General features: G+C 55.0%; 1 protein-coding gene across 2 annotated transcripts; it reads right to left on the bottom strand.

Moving 5' to 3' along the window:
* Window positions 1-5,364: 5,364 nt before the first annotated feature.
* Window positions 5,365-17,376, bottom strand: ALOX12B (arachidonate 12-lipoxygenase, 12R type). 2 transcript variants are annotated; one of them, XM_061389620.1, is made up of 15 exons: window positions 16,794-17,376; window positions 15,462-15,666; window positions 12,459-12,540; window positions 12,263-12,349; window positions 12,032-12,154; window positions 11,615-11,718; window positions 11,097-11,269; window positions 10,720-10,863; window positions 9,365-9,568; window positions 9,057-9,143; window positions 8,657-8,826; window positions 8,090-8,211; window positions 6,181-6,281; window positions 5,806-5,976; window positions 5,365-5,615 (listed from the first exon to the last, which is right to left on the bottom strand). In XM_061389620.1, exons 1-15 carry the CDS (start codon window positions 16,938-16,940, stop codon window positions 5,436-5,438), a joined length of 2,100 nt encoding a protein of 699 aa, XP_061245604.1. In that variant the 5' UTR covers window positions 16,941-17,376; the 3' UTR covers window positions 5,365-5,435. The 2 variants fall into 2 exon arrangements, with proteins under 2 accessions (XP_061245604.1, XP_061245605.1); XM_061389621.1 differs by lacking the exon at window positions 10,720-10,863.
* Between the last annotated feature and the right edge of the window lie 1,005 nt (window positions 17,377-18,381).

Consider the following 18,381-nt stretch of genomic DNA (forward strand, 5'->3'; position numbering starts at 1 on the left):
TCCAGGTCAGCAAGGCAGAGCCCTGAGAGGGAAGGGGGAGGCATGTCAACTGCTCAGGATGACTGAAAGCTTTTCCCCTTCCCAATGCTGCTGTTTCAAGTGCTGAATATGATGTATTGTCTCATCCTACTCAGCCCTTCCCAGCCCCTGCCCCACACAACCAGGAACCTGCATGACTCTGTGCTGGTCCCAGGAGCCCTCAACTGGGCTTTCCCACATGTGCCAGCAAGGTGGCCTTTGATCATTTTACCTCTCAGCAGTGTTTCCTCTCTTGTAGTGGATGTGATCACATGTAGGAAACACTCCTCTGGAGTTTACTGCATGCCCAGGACTGTTCTAAGTACTTCACCAGCATTAACTCATTAAATCCTCAGAGCAACCCAATGAGAAAGATTATGATCATCAACTTTATTTTACAGATAAGGAACCTGAGTCACAAGGAGGTTAATTAACTTTCCTGGGGATGCGGCTAGTAAGGGAGCTGACCATGTGATCTGGCCCCATGGGCAGGGTGACAGGTCACACTTGCTGCGCCCAGTTTCTGCTTGGCACCTGCCCACCTCCCCCATACCCCCGATTCCAGCTCTCCCAGACACCTGGCCCAGACAGCCCCATCTTCGAGCCCAGTGACTCGCCTGAGGACTAACTCCTGGTCAAGACCTGAGTGCGACGTGCAGAGTTCCTGGTGCACAAGATGAACACACATTTGCTTCAAACCCACTATCTGATGGAGGCCTTTGCTCTGGCCACTCTATGGCAGCCTCCCATGTGCCCCCCCATCTTCAAGGTAAGGGACCCCACCTCTCAGTGTCCAGAGCTGCAGGGGACCTCGGGCTGCCCCATCTAACCTCAGACTCTGGTTCTCCCCAGCTGCTCATTCCTCATTTCCGCTACATCTTCCACATCAAACTTTATGGCTGCACTAGGCTTTTTGCACCAGGAAAGTTCAGCTGACCAGGTCAGGCCTGGGATCCTGGTGGTCAGCAGAGAGAGCCAGGAAGGGGCCAAGGATGGTCCTGAGCCCCTTGCTCCCAGAAGCTGTAGACTGTCTGCTCATTACAGATAATGTCAATGGGACAGCTGGGAAGCCTGGAACTGATGGCCAAAGAGCTGGAAACTCTCACCTACTGCTCCCTCTGTCTGCCCTACCAACTGCTGACCGTGAGGTTAAGGACCTTGCCAAGTACTACTACCAAGACAACGCGCTCCGGATCTGGGCAGCCATAGAGGGGTGAAGCTCCAGAGCCTGAGGGCTCCACACCTCACCCTTGGCTCCATCTGTCTTGGTTTGTTCTTCGACTACTTCTCATCTTCTCCCCAGACACACTGCTGTCTTGCAGTCCTTTCCTGCCTCCTCTTCCTTCCTAGCTGTGTGACCTTGGGCAAGTCAGTTAACTCTTTGTGTCTGAGAAACGCTGGGCTGGATGAAGCACAAGCTGGAATCAAGATTGCTGGGCTGGATGAAGCACAAGCTGGAATCAAGATTGCTGGGCTGGATGAAGCACAAGCTGGAATCAAGATTGCTGGGCTGGATGAAGCACAAGCTGGAATCAAGATTGCTGGGCTGGATGAAGCACAGCTGGAATCAAGATTGCTGGGCTGGATGAAGCACAGCTGGAATCAAGATTGCTGGGCTGGATGAAGCACAAGCTGGAATCAAGATTGCTGGGCTGGATGAAGCACAGCTGGAATCAAGATTGCTGGGCTGGATGAAGCACAGCTGGAATCAAGATTGCTGGGCTGGATGAAGCACAAGCTGGAATCAAGATTGCTGGGCTGGATGAAGCACAGCTGGAATCAAGATTGCTGGGCTGGATGAAGCACAGCTGAAATCAAGATTGCTGGGCTGGATGAAGCACAAGCTGGAATCAAGATTGCTGGGCTGGATGAAGCACAGCTGGAATCAAGATTGCTGGGCTGGATGAAGCACAAGCTGGAATCAAGATTGCTGGGCTGGATGAAGCACAAGCTGGAATCAAGATTGCTGGGCTGGATGAAACACAGCTGGAATCAAGATTGCTGGGCTGGATGAAACACAGCTGGAATCAAGATTGCTAGGCTGGATGAAGCACAAGCTGGAATCAAGATTGCTGGGAGAAATATCAATAACCTCAGATATGCAGATGACACCACCCTATGGCAGAAAGTGAAGAAGAACTAAAGAGCCTCTTGATGAAAGTGAAAGAGGAGAGTGAAAAAAGTTGGCTTAAAGCTCAACATTCAAAAAACTAAGATCATGGCATCTGGTCCCATCACTTCATGGCAAATAGATGGGGAAACAGTGACAGACTTTATTTTGGGGGGCTCCAAAATCACTGCAGATGGTGACTGCAGCCATGAAATTAAAAGATGTTTGCTCCTTGGAAAAAAGCTATGACCAACCTAGACAGCATATTAAAAAGCAGAGACATTACTTTGCCAACAAACGTCCGTCTAGTCAAAGCTATGGTTTTTCCAGTGATCATGTATGGATGTGAGAGTTGGACTATAAAGAAAGCTGAACACCGAAGAATTGGTGCTTTTGAACTGTGGTGTTGGAGAAGACTCTTGAGAGTCCCTTGGACTGCAAGGAGATCCAACCAGGCCATCCTAAAGGAAATCAGTCCTGAATATTCCTTGGAAGGACTGGTGTTGAAGCTGAAACTCTAATACTTTGGCCACTTGATGCAAATAACTGACTCATTGGAAAAGACCCTGATGCTGGGAAAGATTGAAGGCAGGAGCAGAAGGGGACAACAGAGGATGAAATGGTTGGATGGCGTCAATGGACATGAGTTTGAGTAAACTCCAGGAGTTGGTGACGGACAGGGAGGCCTGGCATGCTGCAGTCCATGGCATTGCAAAGAGTCGGACACAACTGAGCGACTGAACTGACTGAACTGTGTTTTCTCATCTGAAAATGGAGCTGATAGGAGACCTACCTCAAAGGTTATTATCAGAATTAAATGTAAAGCCCTTAGCACAAATCTCAGGTGACTATGATATGCTCTTTGAGCATTAGCCATTATTATTATTATTCCCCTCAAAGACAGCTGCCTTGTCTCTAGACTTCCCTTCTAAGTCTCCTTCACTGGAGACATCCTTGGGATGTACCTCTGGCCTCCACACCTGGAGGCCAGGTGTTTTTGATGTCTGGCTTCTTTGTGGGTCCCCATCCCCGCAGTTCCTGAGCATAACCACCTCCCTTGGGCACTGGGCTCTGTGATGGCTCTACTTCATGAGCCTCATGTGGCTTCATTTTTTGTCACATGAAAGGAAAGTTTCACGTGGCATCTCTTCCCTAGAGTCTTACCCCCACCTTCCACTTTTTCTGCTCAGCATACATGGGTCCTAGGGAGGCTAGGCATCCTGATTCTCTCTCTCTCCCTATCCAAACACTGCCTCTTGCTCAAGCCCAGCTTATACCCACTTCCCCTTGAAGTCCTCAGGGACTCCCCACAATGAATTTGCATAGCTGGAGGTGCCCGTGTCAGAACTCTTCTTAGCAATGGCTCATGTGCTGTGCCATGGCTGGGGGTGGATGCTGTGGTGAGTGGGGCAGGCCCTGCTCTGCCCTTTGGGAACTGGTGGGAGACATGGACACCAGCATCCCAGTCCCAAAAGAGAGGGCCTGGGGTCCAATCCTTCTTTGTGGTTTGATGTGGCCTAGACGACTGGAATGCCGAAGCCTGCAGGGCCCGTGAGCAGCCAGCCACTCACGTTTCTCAGATGAGGACAATGGTGACTCAACTGTGACTAAAACGAGAGCTTTAGATTTTTTTGGAGATTAACCAGTCATTTCCTAATATTTAAATGTTGGCCACGGATTCAACTTGAAAAAGAAACCAAAAACCTTGGTAGTCAGTCAAAACACAACTGCAGACCAACCATGGCTCTCAGGGCCCTAGTAGAAACTGAAGCCTCCAGGCCTGAAGCTTGGCTGGCGCTTCCTAGAATGTGAAGTTGCCCATTTTCCTTCTCTGGCCTCAGTTTCCTCCTGTTAGGGCAGCTGGTTTCAGTGGCCTCTTCCAACCCCCACCCCGGGGCAGCACAGGCTCCCAAATATGTCACCACGTACTTCTGCCCCCCTCCCATCGTTGGCATCTACTACCCCGACAACCACGCTGTGAGCAAGGACTCGGAGGTGCAGGCCTGGGTCAGGGAGATCTTCCAGAGGGGATCTCTTAGCCGCATGAGCTCAGATGAGGTGTTCACCCCTGCCCGCCACCCTCGAGACCCCACTTTCCCAGGTGGGCAGACCTCGGGTTTCAGCTCTGCTGCCTCTGTCCTGTCTCCATCCGGGGGTGTCTTCCAGCCTGGACAGCTGTGCTGACCTGATCGAGTTTCTCACCATGACCATCATCAGCTGCTCAGCCCAACACACTGCTGTCAGTACTGGTCAGGTGAGGGGGGACTTTGTGGGGGACAAGCCAGGTCATGGGGGATGTGGGCCTAGCAGGAGTCCTGGCAGCCTTGTGTTTACTGAGTCTAGGGGGTCAGTTTGATTTCAGTGGCTGGATGCCCAATTCTCCCAGCACTATCTGGCTCCCCCCGCCTACCTCCAAAGGCCAGAGCCTGACAAGCCTGGTGGCTTCACTCCCTGAGGTCAACATCACGTGCCACTCCCTCGAGCTCTTCTGGAGTGTCAGCGATGAAACCAAGGACACTGTAAAGTCCAGGGTGGGCTGGGGTCTCAGGTTCTGGGAGAGTGAGTGGGGTGAAGAAAGGCTGCTGGGGACACTGCATTACTTGGAGGGTACACCGAGCAGACTGGGCTTCTGGGGGGCAGGGCCTGGAGTGAGGTAGTTGCTGGGGGGTGTGGTTTAGGGTGGCAGGGGTTCCTAGTAGGTGGAACTTATAGTGGTCTGGGTTTCAAAGGGCTCATGGCTTGGGAGGTCTGGGTAGGCTGGATGGAGGGTGGTCTTTTGCCTAGACTGGATGGTGGGGTTGTTTAAAGTTGAATGGGTCTTGGGTGGTCTGGGTTCTTAGGTAGGTGAGTAGGACTTGGGTGGTGGTCTCTGTCCTTGGGTGAATTTTCTGGCGGTCTGGGTCCCAGGGGACTCCAGGTGGATCAGAATAGCTTTTGGTTGAAAGATGGGACCAAGGCTTGCAGGTCAGGAGCTCCAGCCTTCTCTCCTGCCGTCCCCAGCAGTACCTGGGCACCTACCCTGATGAGCACTTCGCCAAGGAGGCCCCGAGGAAGGTTTCTGTCTTCCACAGCCACCTGGCCCAGATCTCATGGGACATCCAGGAGCAAAACCAGGGCCTGGCCCGCTGTATGAGTGTACCTGGACCAGGCTTTGGTGGGAACAGCATCGCCTTGTGAGCATGGTGTGCCCCAGCCCTGGTGTGCACCCACAGTAAACACAGAGACAGCCCCCGGGCTTGTGTTTGAAGTGATTTTATTGGAAAACAGGCGGGTGCAGGGCAGGAAAGTTGAGTGGAGAGGGGCCATCCTAAATAGAAATGCTGTTCTCAATCAGCACGGGGTCCAGGTAGTAGTAGGGGATGGGGAGACACTTGTTGCGTTGGCGGATGTTGTGTGAGATCTGAGCCAGGCGCTGGCGGAGGGTCTCTATGCTCCTCCGCGGGGCCTCCTCCACGAAGTGGATGTCCGGGAAGTGGCCCAGGGGCCGCTGCGGGCACAGAACCAGGCGGCTGGAATGGAGCCCCACCCCTCCCCACCCCTTCCGTCCTTCCCCTTCAGCAGCCTCCCTCCCTGCCTCTTGGCCTTGACACCCTCCTCTCATTGGGCTCCCAGCTCCCCAGCCGCCTGCCTCTGCTCAGAGGTTCCCCACCTCAACCTGCACCCCAGGCCCAGGACACCTTGTCGTCGGGCTCCCGACTGAGTGTCCAAAGCACCAGTAGGGTGATGCATGTGGTCTTAATATCCGGCAATGTGTCAAGAAAGGTCTCCAGCGTGGTCAGCCCCTTGGCCTGTATTGGTGGGTTCCGCATGGATGAGGGGAAGTTGGGCATCCAGGCGGTGAACTCCAACTAGAGGTGGAGTAGAGAGGGGCTTCTGGGTCAGAGGGCACCCCGAGACCCTCGGGTGTCAATGGAGGCAGGGATTGAACTGGGGACTCTGGTTGAGACAGATTTGGGCCAGACTGGGGATTATGGCTGAGGCAGAGTTCAGACACTGGGGCTGGGATTAAGGTCAAGTCTGGGCCTGGGGCAGGGGCTGGTGAGTCCAGGTACCTGCCCTGTGTTGACAGCTGCGTGCTTTGCGGAGCAGGTGTAGATGACAATGGTGACATATCGGATCAGCTCAGGCACAGTTCGCAAGCATGTGGGGAAGCCTGGGGGAAGGGCAGGTGTGGGCAGGTAAGGCCCAGACCACATCAGTGCTGCCCAGGTCCTGGCTGGCCCACAGAGAGCATGGCCAAGCCCAGCTCACCCTGTTCTTCCAGCCCTCCAGGCTGCCCCCAACCTGCCTGTTTGGTTCTTGTTTGGCCACAACCCCACCCCCCCCCACCCCCAAGGTGGGGTTCAACTGGGCCTTGGTCAAATGTCCTCGGGGGCTTCTCTAAGCTTGCTTCTCTTTCCTGTGCCCCACCTGAGCACCTAGCTCTGGTTGCCATGGTGAACCCACGTTCCAAAAGCCCAACACATTCAAACCAGACCCTTCCTCCAGTCATCTTCCTCCCTCAACTGCTTCTCCTTCCAGGCCCCCAGCTCAAAGAATGATACACACCATCCACCTAGTTTCAAAAGCCCAAAATCCAGGAGTCACCCTTGGCTCCTCCGTCCCACCACTCAGCCCCCACCGACAAACCCAAACCAGTCAGCAGGTCCTGTCATTTCTGTCTCCCAGCTAGCTCTGGCATCCTCTTCATCCCCAGAGCCCCCTCCCAGGGAAGGTCCCTGTCATCTCCCTCCTGGACACCACAGCAGCTTCCCAAACTGTTCCCTGACCACCAGTAAAGTCTGACATCCTGCTGTGCACGCTTCATCTCCCCAGACACACCTCGACGGCTCCCTCTGAACGCGGAGGAATTCCAGACTCCTTAACCAGGCTGCAGCACCCAGCCCCTGCTCCTGGCTTCAGCCTCATCTCACAGGAGGCTGCCCCATTCCTCCTGCCCCAGAACCCCAGCTGCAGGGACTTATCAGCAGTCCCAGAACTAACTCTGCTCAGTCTGGCTTTCAGGCCTTTCCTCATGCAGCTCCCAAGTCAGGACTCTCCAACCCCACCTCTGTCATCACCTGGCTGACCTCCCATTGCACAAATCTTAGGACACAACTGAGCGACTTCAATTTCACTTTTCACTTTCATGCATTGGAGAAGGAAATGGCAACCCATTCCAGTGTTCTTGCCTGGAGAATCCCAGGGACGGGGGAGCCTGGTGGGCTGCTGTCTATGGGGTCGCACAGAGTCGGACACGACTGAAGCGACTTAGCAGCAGCAGGAGCAGCAGCTTGCTGCTACCCACCCTTCACTCTCTACCTGCCAGCCCTCCCCAAGCTAGGGTAGGTTCCCCTGCCCCATGCTGGGTTCCTACAGCCCCTCCCTGGCTTCCCTACAAACTGCACCAGTCTTATACCTGCCTGTTTACAGTGAGCGGCTATCCCTAGAGACTGATCAACTCAAGGGCAGCGCCTTCAGCGTCTCATTCCCTTTGGCCTCCGCAGTAACCAGTACAGTGTTCACCACATCACAGATGCTCACTAAATACTTGTTGAGTGGGTGCCCAAGTGGCACGTCTTCAGGATTCGCTCCCCATCCCCTCTGTCTCCTGAAGCCTGCCTGCTCCTCGCCAGCTCCCCCGCCACCAGTACACACTGGCCTGTCCTGTTGGAACTCATGCCCCATTTCTCAGCCCACAAAGGTTTTCTTTTTTTTCCTGAAGCAAGAGACTGGGATCTCTCCAGGTATCTACCAAGATGACCCACAGACCCTGAGCTGAGACAGGGACCCCAAGCTAGTCAGGCTTTCCTCCCCAACCTCTCTGAAATACCACTGCTCCAGCGGCCAGCGAAGAGCTCTGTCAAATCCTAGGGCTCTCTTTGGCCTCCTTCAGCCCAAAGTGAGACTAGCTCCAGCCCAGCCTGGGAGGGCCCACTCCACGCCACAGCCCCGGGTCCCTGCTGGGGGTCAGGCCCATACCTGAACTCTCACGCCCTAGTAGGCACTCCTTGAATATCTCCTGCACCCAGGACTGCAATTCCAGGTCACCTTCCACAGCAGCGTCACACGGGTAATAGTAGGTGATGATCTCTGTCACATACCTGACCAGGGGACAGGACCTTAGTTTGAACCCCCAGTGCCTTCCCTCACCATGGTTCTCCTACCTCCCTCAGGATGCCCCAGCATCGGCTGACCCAGAGCAGCCTGAGGCCTGTGGGTGGGCAGAGGTAGCAAGAGCAGCGGCTGGGCAAGGTCAGAAAACACTCAGAGTGCTCCCAGTAAGGATCAGATGAGGCCTACAGGCAGCTCAGAGCCCAGACAGGGTCTGGCAAGCAGAGGCAGGCTGGGGCCAAAGCAAAGAAGGGGACCATCAGGCCTCAGAGGCCCCACCCAGAGTGTGAGCATGTGTGTGATCCCCACACACATTCCAGACCTTATCCCCAAGCCCCAGGATGGCACCCCTGGTCCTTAAAAGCTCCCCAGACTGCCTCTAACATCCCAGGGTGTGTTCCCCTCAAGTGGCACCCATTGCTGCCCTGACCTCACCTCTCCAGTGCATCCCACACTGCCAGGCTGTCCTCACGGTAATAATACCCTGGCAGGTCCTGAACCCCACGTCTCACGAAGTCGTCGGGGAGGTAGAGGTTGTCGTAGTTGATCTCCGACAGAGCCCGCACCATCGCCTCAGCAAAGCCCGCCAGGCCCAGGGACATGCTCTGTTAGGGACCAGGCAGACCTTGAGCACACTGTCTAGGGATCCTCTCACTCCGGACCAGCACACCCAACTTGGCCTCTGGAGCCTGGCAGACACAGCACCCATCTTAACTGGTCCCCTTCCTCCATGCCCACTCATGATCTAAAGGCAGCTTGGAAGTTCAGCTTTAGTTAAACTGTAAAGGCCAGAAGGGAAACACATGTCTTGTGGGGTTGGAGAAAGAAGTCTTACCCTCGCAGAGAGCCCCCCTTCATTAAGGAGGACAGCCCGCCCGATGCTGTTGATCTGGATGGTGTATCGGGTGTGGGGGATGAGGAGCTGTTGGGGGGATCAAGGAAGATGATGAGAGAGGGCTAAAGTCATCCCCCACAGAATGTCAGCACCCCCTATTTCTGCAACATCAGACCCCTCGACAGCCCCCCAAGCTGCTTCCCCAAGTCTAGCTGGAATCCTTCTGACTGCTGAGCAAACCAGGCAGCTTTCTGGGGATGACTGAGGACAGCGATGTTTCATAGAGGCCCCTTGGCCCAAGCCCATACCTTGTAGAGGGGGTGGCACATGGGTAGCTGCCTCAGCATGGCCAGGCAGAAGGCCTCAGCTATGAGGTGGGTCTCCAGCAAGTGGGAGATGCCCTCGTGGCAGTAGAACTCGGCATAGCGCACCCACGTCTTGGCCAGCAGCCAGTCCCACTCAGAGTCACTGGGCAGGAAGATGGGGCAGTCGGGCCCGGGAGTCTGGCTGAGCTGGGGGTGAGGAAGGAGAAAGTGTTAGGTGAGAGCAGAGACCCACATACACAAGGCCCCCACTACACGAGGGAGGCAGAAGGGAGACCAGGGGGTAAAAACCCCAGCCCCTACACTCCAGTCCCTCTGGTCCTCTGAGCACACCAGGGCCTCCCCTCCCTTCTCACATCTGCTCCTGCTCTTCCCTCTGCCTGTGCTACCTTCCCTTCCTCTACCTGAAAGCTCCCACTCATTCTATAAGAACCAGCTCAAAGTCTGCCTCCTTTGAAAACCCATCCTTACCTCAATCCCATAGTCGCCACATTCAGCTGTGCAGGCTGTGCAGCGCACAAGGGCACCCAGCTCCCTAGGGGTTAGTGGTTCATTGAAATCTAGTCTGCACTGCTCCACTAACAAGCCAGGAGCATCAGAGCTGGGCTGACCCCCACTCCCACCCCAAGGGGTGACTAATTCAGACCTGATCCTGCTGGAAACCTCTGGGAAGAAAGCATCCCAGTTTCCCTTCCAGCCAGGCCACACTCTCGAGGCAGCGGCTAAGTTTGATTAGCACAGTTTTTCTAGCAGATAAGCCACAGCAGATACTGACTTATCAAGCAGATGGATGAATGGAGTCAAAGAGACAGGCTTATTCCTACCTGGTCACTTCTGTGCATATAGACACAGTACCCACACTCTACACACTGGGGCTTACACACAAGTGCACCCACAGGGACCCAACTTTATGCAGCATGGGCATCCAAGTGGCAGCACAAAGATGCACCCATGAAGGGCCCCTTGGAGACTCAGTCTGGTGCTTACGGCCATACACTAGGCTCACCAGTAGCCACACACAGACAGGGACATACATAAATACAGGTGTGTTCTTAGATGCACACATAGGAACATAGACTCACACAGGCACATATGCCTACACAGAGATAGTGCACACTCACACAGGCACAACCCTTCACAAATAGGTACACACACAGGGACATAAAGTTCACATACACACACAAACACAGGCTGACCAACTGACCATAAACTCACACAGATAGAAGTATACAAGTACACACACCAGCCCATGCAATCACACATCTCTTCATGTACGCACAGAGGCTCACCCGCTGGCAACACTCACACAGCACCCACCCCCAGGCCTGCACCCCAGGCACCTGGATGGCAATAGGCAGGAGGTTCCCTTCCCGGCCAAAGTGCAGCAAACAGAGTGGGGCGCAGTGGTACTGCTTCTGGCCATTAAGTTCAATGGCGGGAATGCCCTCCAAGATGCGGTAGTCGGCCAGGTAAATGTTCCCCTTCTGGAGGGGAGCCGTGATGAGTGGACAGGTAGGCACCCAACACGTGGTACCCATGACCCACGCCTTGAGTGCAGGGTGCTCTGGCTCCCCAGGTGTGGGGTTGGCCAGGACCCGAGCGGGGGAGTTGGGTAGGGGGTGGGGGTCTGCCGAGGAGTTGGTGGGGAGAGACAGGGATGCCAGGAGAGAGGGAGGAAGGGAGGCTGTGGGGGGCTCAACTCCAGAGCAGGCTTCACCTCCAGTTCCGCTTGTAGGCACGTTCCTTCGCCCAGGAAGGGGGCCACCATGTCGTCTGTGACCGGGAACTTGTCCGGGATCCGCGTGCAGCGGCAGAGCAGGCCTGGGTTGATGCCATTGAGGTACTGGTACCCAAAGAAGCTGTCCTCTGCCCAGTGCTCAGCCACGTACTCTGGGGGGACAGCGCGGGGACGTCACGAAGCTACCCACTCCCCCTCAGGGTCAGAGAGGACGAGAGATAAGGCCCGGGGAGAGGGAGGAAGGCCATGGACCACGGAGGTTTCGGGAGGAAAACCGAGCTCCAGGCCTCGGCCTCGGGTTGAGCCGCCGGAGGGGCGCCGGGCGGTGTTTTCCAAGGAGCCGCCAGAGGGCGCGCTCGCCTGTGCGAATTCCGGCCTCAGGTTCTCTGTGTGGCTCCCACCCCACATCCCACGCGGGGGTCCTGCCTCCCGCCCGCGGCTCGAGCACCTGGGGCCGGATCTCGCCCAGCTTCCCCGTTCTCGTTCCCACCCCATACCGAAGACGACAGATTTATTGCCAGGGAAAATTTTCTTAATGTCCTTCAGTCTCTTCCAGGACCGTTTGCTGTCCACTAGGCCGCGGAGTTTGAACCCCAGTGCCCTAGGACAGGGGATTCGAGGGGGAGGCCGTCAGAGATGGGGTCCAGTGCCCCTGGGATGGCGGTAGAGCTGCCCCACCCCCACCCCCAGGGTCTCTTGAGTCCCTGAGTCGGGCGCGGGGGTGGGTCTCAGGGTAGCCCCGTGGCACAGCTCAAGGCCTTCCTATGTCTAGGTCTTGGAGTGTCACCTCTAAGGTTCCCTAACCCTCTCCTTCCGGCTCCCGCTGCCCTCCTGGCCATGCTGTGGTGGAGGCGGGCGTGGAGTGGGACAGTCTTTACAAGAGCCCTCACACCCCGCCCCTCACACACACTCACATGGGGCTCAGGCGGAAGAAGAAGGAGGCCGTCTTGGTGAAGGAGTAGCGCAGATTTAAGTCCAGGAACTTGGTGGCCTTAAAGTTTATGAGAATCGGGAACCCCGGGATATAGCCATTCCACCTGTAGGGAGGAGAGCAGGGCTGGGCATCTGGGGTCCAGGGCACAGGGAGGGGGCAGAGAGCAGGTGTCAGCCATGGGAGGGGCCCTTGGGCAGCCCCAAGTCCTTACTCCGGCCTGTTGGGGTTTCTCCGGGCAGGAGGGCGGTAGCTGGGAATGTGTACGTAGTTGGGCAGGCCAGGAACAAAGACTCTCCAGCTGTAAACAGAAGCCGAGCCAGTCGGTCGTGATGGCCACGCACCATCCCAGGGCACAACCACCACTGGCCCCCTGACCTTCCGCAGCCCCTGCCCCCCACCCCCCTCACTGGTAGAAGTCCTGCTTGGCTCTGAGCTCCTCCTTTCGGTGTTCCAGAAGGATCGGGAGTGTGTCATCTGCTGCTATCTTTCCTGTAGGGAGACCAAGGAGGAGGCTCAAGATCTGCCCCTGCCCGGGCCTGCCCCTGCCCACTTCGGGGATCAGAATTCAGCTTCTGTCCTCAAGGTCAGCACTGTAGGGAGGTGGGACAGGGCCAAGGATGGGGAAGGCTTACCCTGGGAGAGAGAGGGTGTGTCTTCTCCCAGAAACTCAGATGAAAGGATCAAAAGGATTATGGACCACCCTTCCCTGTCCTTGCTCTACCCTTCCAGGGGGCTCTGCTGCAGGGAAGTCCCTCTTCTAGAACTCCTGGAACATGAATTTTTTTTTTTTGCTAAGTCACTTCAGTCGTGTCCGACTCTGTGTGACCCCATAGACCGCAGCCCACCAGGCTTCCCCATCCCTGGGATTCTCCAGGCAAGAACACTGGAGTGGATTGTCATTTCCTTCTCCAGTGCATGAAAGTGGAAAGTGAAAGGGAAGTCACTCAGTCATGTCTGACCCTCAGCGACCCCATGGACTGCAGCCTTCCAGGCTCCTCCATCCATGGGATTTTCCAGGCAAGAGTACTGGAGTGGGGTGCCATTGCCTTCTCCTCTGGAACATGAATACCTAACAGTTATTTAGAACTTACTGGGTACCAGGCACTTTCTAAATACTGTGTTAATTGCTCAATCAATCACTCTGCAACTTCATGGACTGGGGCCTGCTGGGCTTCTCTCTCCATGGGATTTCCCAGGCAAGTATACCGGAGTGGATTGCCATTTCCTTCTCTGGGGCATCTTCTTGACCCAGGGATCGAACCCAAGTCTCCTGGGTCTCCTGCATTGCCTGCGGATTCCTTACCGTCTGAACCACCTAGGAAGCCCTTCTAAATACTTATGTCAATAATTTAATTTGCACAAGAACAGTTTGAATTATGAGGCAGATGACTATTATAGACCCACAGTCTGATCTCCACAATTTCAAAAGGTCCAGAAATCAAGTTTTTGTTTTTTATTATTATTTTTTTCCACAAATAGGCACACACTTCTTGGCCAACCAAACCTGATCTAAATTTACCTGAGGCTGCGTAGGGTCTTGATTTATATCACTCTGAAACTACTCAGTTTTGGCTTGCAGAAACATTTGACATATTTGCAGTTACCCTGGTGGATGTATCATGTAACATACGGTATGTGTGAGTGTATAAAGAATATATGCATATATGAAGATACATTTGCATAAATACATACAGGGAGTCCCCTTAACTGTAGTTTCGCTTTCCCTAGATTCAGTTCCCTGCAGTCAACCTCAGTCCAAACATGTTAAAAGGAAAATTTCAGAAATAACATTGGCTTCTCGCATCAACCCCATGAAGTAGGTTCTGCTGTCAGCCCAGTTTGACAAATGAGGACACTGAGGCTTAGAAGAACTTGGAAATGAGTCCAGATGCCCAGCAAGCGGTGAAGCTGACACTCACATCCTGGCTGGTAGTCCCAGGCTGGCAGGTGCCTATCGCTGCCTCCCTATCATTTTCCTTCACAGGCCACCTTCCTTCTCCTTCTATCTGCCTCAGCTCACATTGCACTCAGGGTGAACAATGCCATCTGGAGTCGTGTGACCCACAGACTCAGTTCAGTTTCATCCCTGGGGTGGGAGCCTTCATCCTTGAAGGTCCCAGCCGGTCATTCAAGTCTCCCTGCCCTGGTATTTCATGGCAGCTGCCCCACCCAACCCCATTCGTGCCTGCCTCCCAACACTACCCTGCCTGTCCCGTTTCCATGCCACTCAGACCTATCACTGTGGGAAGATGCTCTGCGTCCTCTGTGAGGCCCTCTCCTATCGCCCCCACCTGGCCAGGCCTGCTTCCCTCTGCCCCTGACTCTCCTTTCCCCAGCTGGCCCTGACCCCCTGCTCCCAGGGCAAGGACTTGACCATGGGGAAATGAGAGAAGGGAGAGGGGTGGTCAGACTCTGAGAGGAGGAGCTCCCCACCCTGGGGCTCCCTCAGCCCTGCCTCCCCTCTCATCTACCTCGGAGGAGGCCAGAGGAGCATGGCTGGTTGAGAGAGGGGAACAAAAGAGGACAAGGTTGCAGTCTCCTTGGAGCAGCCACACAAAGGTGGATATAAGGGTGGATGCAAGGGACTTGGGCCCTCAGGTCCTGTCCCTTTTCCATGGCAGCAATCAAGTGGCTGGGAAAACAGCTGGGGCAGCCTTGACTGGCTACCTCAAAGAACTCTGACAGTCGATATGAGTAACTGGGCCTTGGATTGGACTGTGAAGGAGCCTCACTGAATAGGGGGTGGAGTGGGCAGTGAGTCCCTTGAGAGAAATAAGGTGTCCTTTTGGGGTGATTGGAAGCCCATTGGAGCCACAGAACATCCCATCAGTCTAAGAAATGCTCAATTAGAAATCCAGGGCATCGTGAGAAGGTACAAGACCTTCTGTTGTAGGGCCTTAGAGGGTTATTGAACCATCAGGGCTTCTTCAGAAAATAACAAGGCAACAGGTGGAATCATGGGAAATCCTATCAGAGTAACAAGGCATCCTGTTACAGTAACAGCACCCTGAGGGGGTAACAGGGAGTCTTCAGAGCGGCAGCACCTGCTGCTTGGCGAACACAGGGCATCCAATCAGAGTCCTAAGGTCTGAGAGTAGCCAGGCTTCCTGTGGGCATTGAGAGGAGGACTGTAGAGGTAATGGAGAGCCTGCTCTGAGAATGCTGTCTGCAGTCAGACCCTGGGGTCCAGAGAGTAGCGCCCCCTGCCTCGTTCCTCCAGGCCGCAGCCTTGAGCCGGGCCCAGCAGAGCAGCATGGACCATGGCTGGTGTGGGAGAGTGACAGGTGTGCCTGGTGCCCCTGTCAGGCTGGCACTTGGCTGGCTGGCTGGGAGCCTGGGGTGGCCACGCTGGGATCGCCAGGCCAGAGCGAGGGGCTTCATCGTATGGGATGGAGACAGAGAGGGCTTACCTGTAGCCTCCCGGAGTGCCAGGGTCCCATAGCCGTCTATCCACTGGTAGGCGGGGAAGTGGTAGATGCAGCCATTGGGCGCACAGACCTGCACGTAGTTGCAGTACCAGGGGTTCTTGGGGAAGAAGGAGTAGCGCTCCTTGTACAGGCGGACGATGATGAGGTCCCCCAGGTCCTGCTGACACTGGACAGTGTAGTCGTCCACCTGGGCGGGCACAGGGCCAGCTGAGCGGGCCAGCCTCCCACCTGCCTGCCTCCTCACCCAAGCCCCACTCATGCTGGGCGATGCTCACCTCCCTAGACCAGGATGAGCTGATTGTTGGGGTCTCTGTCCCTCCCACCTGCCTGACCCCACCTGGGGAGGACTCCAGGCCCTCCCTCTCTCCATCCTCGGCTCCTGAAATCCCCTCATCCCACTTCCTCCTCCCCAGCCACCTGAGGCTTCAGGAGCCATGCAGACCCCCAGGGACTGGTGTACAAGGGGTCTATATAGAGCCCCCCAAGCCTCCTACATCCTTAAGAGTGGGCAGAGATGGTCCAACCAGCCCCCCGTTTCCTCCCACTTATCAGTGAAGATGTGGAGATTCAGAAATGTCTACAAAGACAGAGTGAGCTACTAATGTCACATAACAGCAGGTGGCTGGACCTGACTCAAAATTAGGCTGAGGGCTCAGCAGATGGGGCCTTTCATCACAGAGCAGGACAGTCTCTGCTGGACAGGCTGATCTGATGCCTTGTATGACACAGGGAATCCAGTGGAAATTTAAGCCAGTGATGCTGAAGCTTAACAACTTATTGACCAAAGACACATCAATAAGTCTTTTGTTACCTGAACATTATTTACCAGGATGGTTCAGTACTCACTTACATAACAAATCACTGGCCATGGATCTTATTTTGCAAAAAATCCCCTGGTCGATAATGTGTTAATTTAGGAAGGGTGAGTAAGAATGGGAGAAGGAAGCATGAGGAAGAGTCTGAGAGAGGAAACAGGAAAGGGATGAGGGAAGAGGGGGTGGAAAGAGACTGGAAAGCAGGAGAGATGAAACAAGCGGGAGAGGGTTGAGAGGTGAGGGGTGTGAGTGGGTGATGACAGTGAGGGATGAAGAAGAGAGAAAAAGAGGTGAGAAAAGAGCAGGGGAAGGAAGGAGCGATGATGGCAAAGGAATGAGAGGTGATGGGTGGTGGGGAGGGGGTGGAAGAGGCTGGGAGTCAGGTCTTGGGTGAGGGGCCTTTGAGCCACCTTGGAGCCCCGCCGCTTTCAGAGCCCTGTACCCCTCCATCCCTCCCCTTTCTCCCCAGGCACACACACACACACACTCACTCACTCACCGCACCAGTTGCAAAATCTCTCCCAAAGTGATTCAGCAGCTGCTTATGGCTCTCTCCCTGAGTCCCCACGATGATCAGAGAGATGGAGTCCATGGTTCCTGATAAGAAGTCGGTGCCTGTGGCCACCCTGACTTTGTAGGTGGCCATGGTTGCTCTTCAGGAGGCAGGAAGGGGTCTCAATCACAGACACGGTGAGAGGGGTCACAGGGGGGCCCAAGCCCGGCAGGAAAAGTCAGACACAGACAGGAGTGGAAAGGTCAGCCTTCCGAGGTGGAGAGGTAAAGCAGGGACCCAGAGGCTGGCGAAGCTGCTGCCCTGGACAGGGGGTGGGGGTGGCACCAGGTCGGGTGCAGGACAGGAGCCTGGCAGGCTGGGGTGGGGCTGTGCTCCAGGGCCAGTGAGCAGGCGTCTGGGCTGCAGGCCCTCTGGGAGCTGGCAGGGAGGGACAATAGGCAGGGTGCTGGGCCTGCCCCTGAGAGGGCGGGTAGAAGAGGCCTTGGATGGAGGAAACTTCAGGGTGGGGGAGCCAGTCCAGCCTGAGCCAAGGCCCCAGGAAAGTTAGGGGGAGGGCCCCCAGATCTTTATCAGTCAACAGTTCCTTCCTTCTGGCCACCCCTATTGGCTACAACACTGGGCACCCTGCTGAGCAGGGTCATGGATAGCGGATCACTAGCACTGGTTCTGGGGGCTCCGGCGGGTGGAGGTCAAGGGAGGTGGACGCAGCACAAACCCACTGTTCACTTGGCCTGTTGCTTTGCCATTCCACTCTGGGAAATGGGGCACTTAGTGCCCAAAGTAGGAAGGCTGGCCTATCCTGTCCCAGGGCCCAAAGCCCACAATACAAAGGGTGATGGGCATTGAAACTAGAGCTTGGGGACCCTAAGGGACACAAAATCTCCAGGAAGGGGTCAGGGATCGGAGAGGGGTTATCTATGGTTTTCTATGGGGCCACAATCAGCCAAAGAGGGATTGGGATTGAATACAAATGTAGAAGACTGTTGGAGTGAAATTTGGGGCATAAGAATTAAGCTAGAGACTTCCCTTGTTGTCTGTTGGTTAAGAATTCACCCGCCAATGCAAGAGACATGGGTTCTGCCCTGGTCCAGGAAGCTCCTACATGCCACAGAGCAGCCAATCCTTACACCACAATCAGACCCACAAGTTGCTCCTACTGAAGCCTGAGTCTAGAGCACATGATCCACAACAAGAGAAGCCATCCTGATGAGAGCTAGAGAGTAGCCCTCACTCTCTGCAGCTAGAGAAAGCCTGCTTGATGCAACAAAACCCACAGCAAACAAAAATAAATAATTAATTGAAAAACAACTATTGCATCATGAGGAAAAAAATAAAAAGTTAAAAGAAAATAGCAATTCTTATAAAAGTCAGGCCAGTGAGTAGCTCTGGGATAAGAGTACAGACTTAACATCAACCCCTCACAGTGCCTCCTACTCCAGATCAAGCAGATCAAGCCTGGTGGTGGCAATTTCTCACCTTTGGGACAATGACATCATCCTTTCACGTGGCCCCCAGGGCCCCCTTCATGGGTCTCATCCCCCACCACATTCCCCTTTTCTCTCTTCTGTCTGGG

The sequence above is a fragment of the Bos javanicus genome, chromosome 19, assembly GCF_032452875.1.
Source record: "Bos javanicus breed banteng chromosome 19, ARS-OSU_banteng_1.0, whole genome shotgun sequence".
NCBI classification, from domain to species: Eukaryota; Metazoa; Chordata; class Mammalia; order Artiodactyla; family Bovidae; genus Bos; species Bos javanicus.

Excerpts from the sequence above, each read along its gene's own strand:
- ALOX12B (XM_061389620.1), bottom strand. The coding sequence starts at position 16,940 with ATGGCCACCTACAAAGTCAGGGTGGCCACAGGCACCGACTTCTTATCA. Across the intron at positions 12,541-15,461 it reads GGCACTCCGGGAGGCTACAG|GAAAGATAGCAGCAGATGAC; the intron begins GTAAGCCCTCTC and ends GTCTCCCTACAG. Across the intron at positions 10,864-11,096 it reads GCCTACAAGCGGAACTGGAG|AAGGGGAACATTTACCTGGC; the intron begins GTGAAGCCTGCT and ends GCTCCCCTCCAG.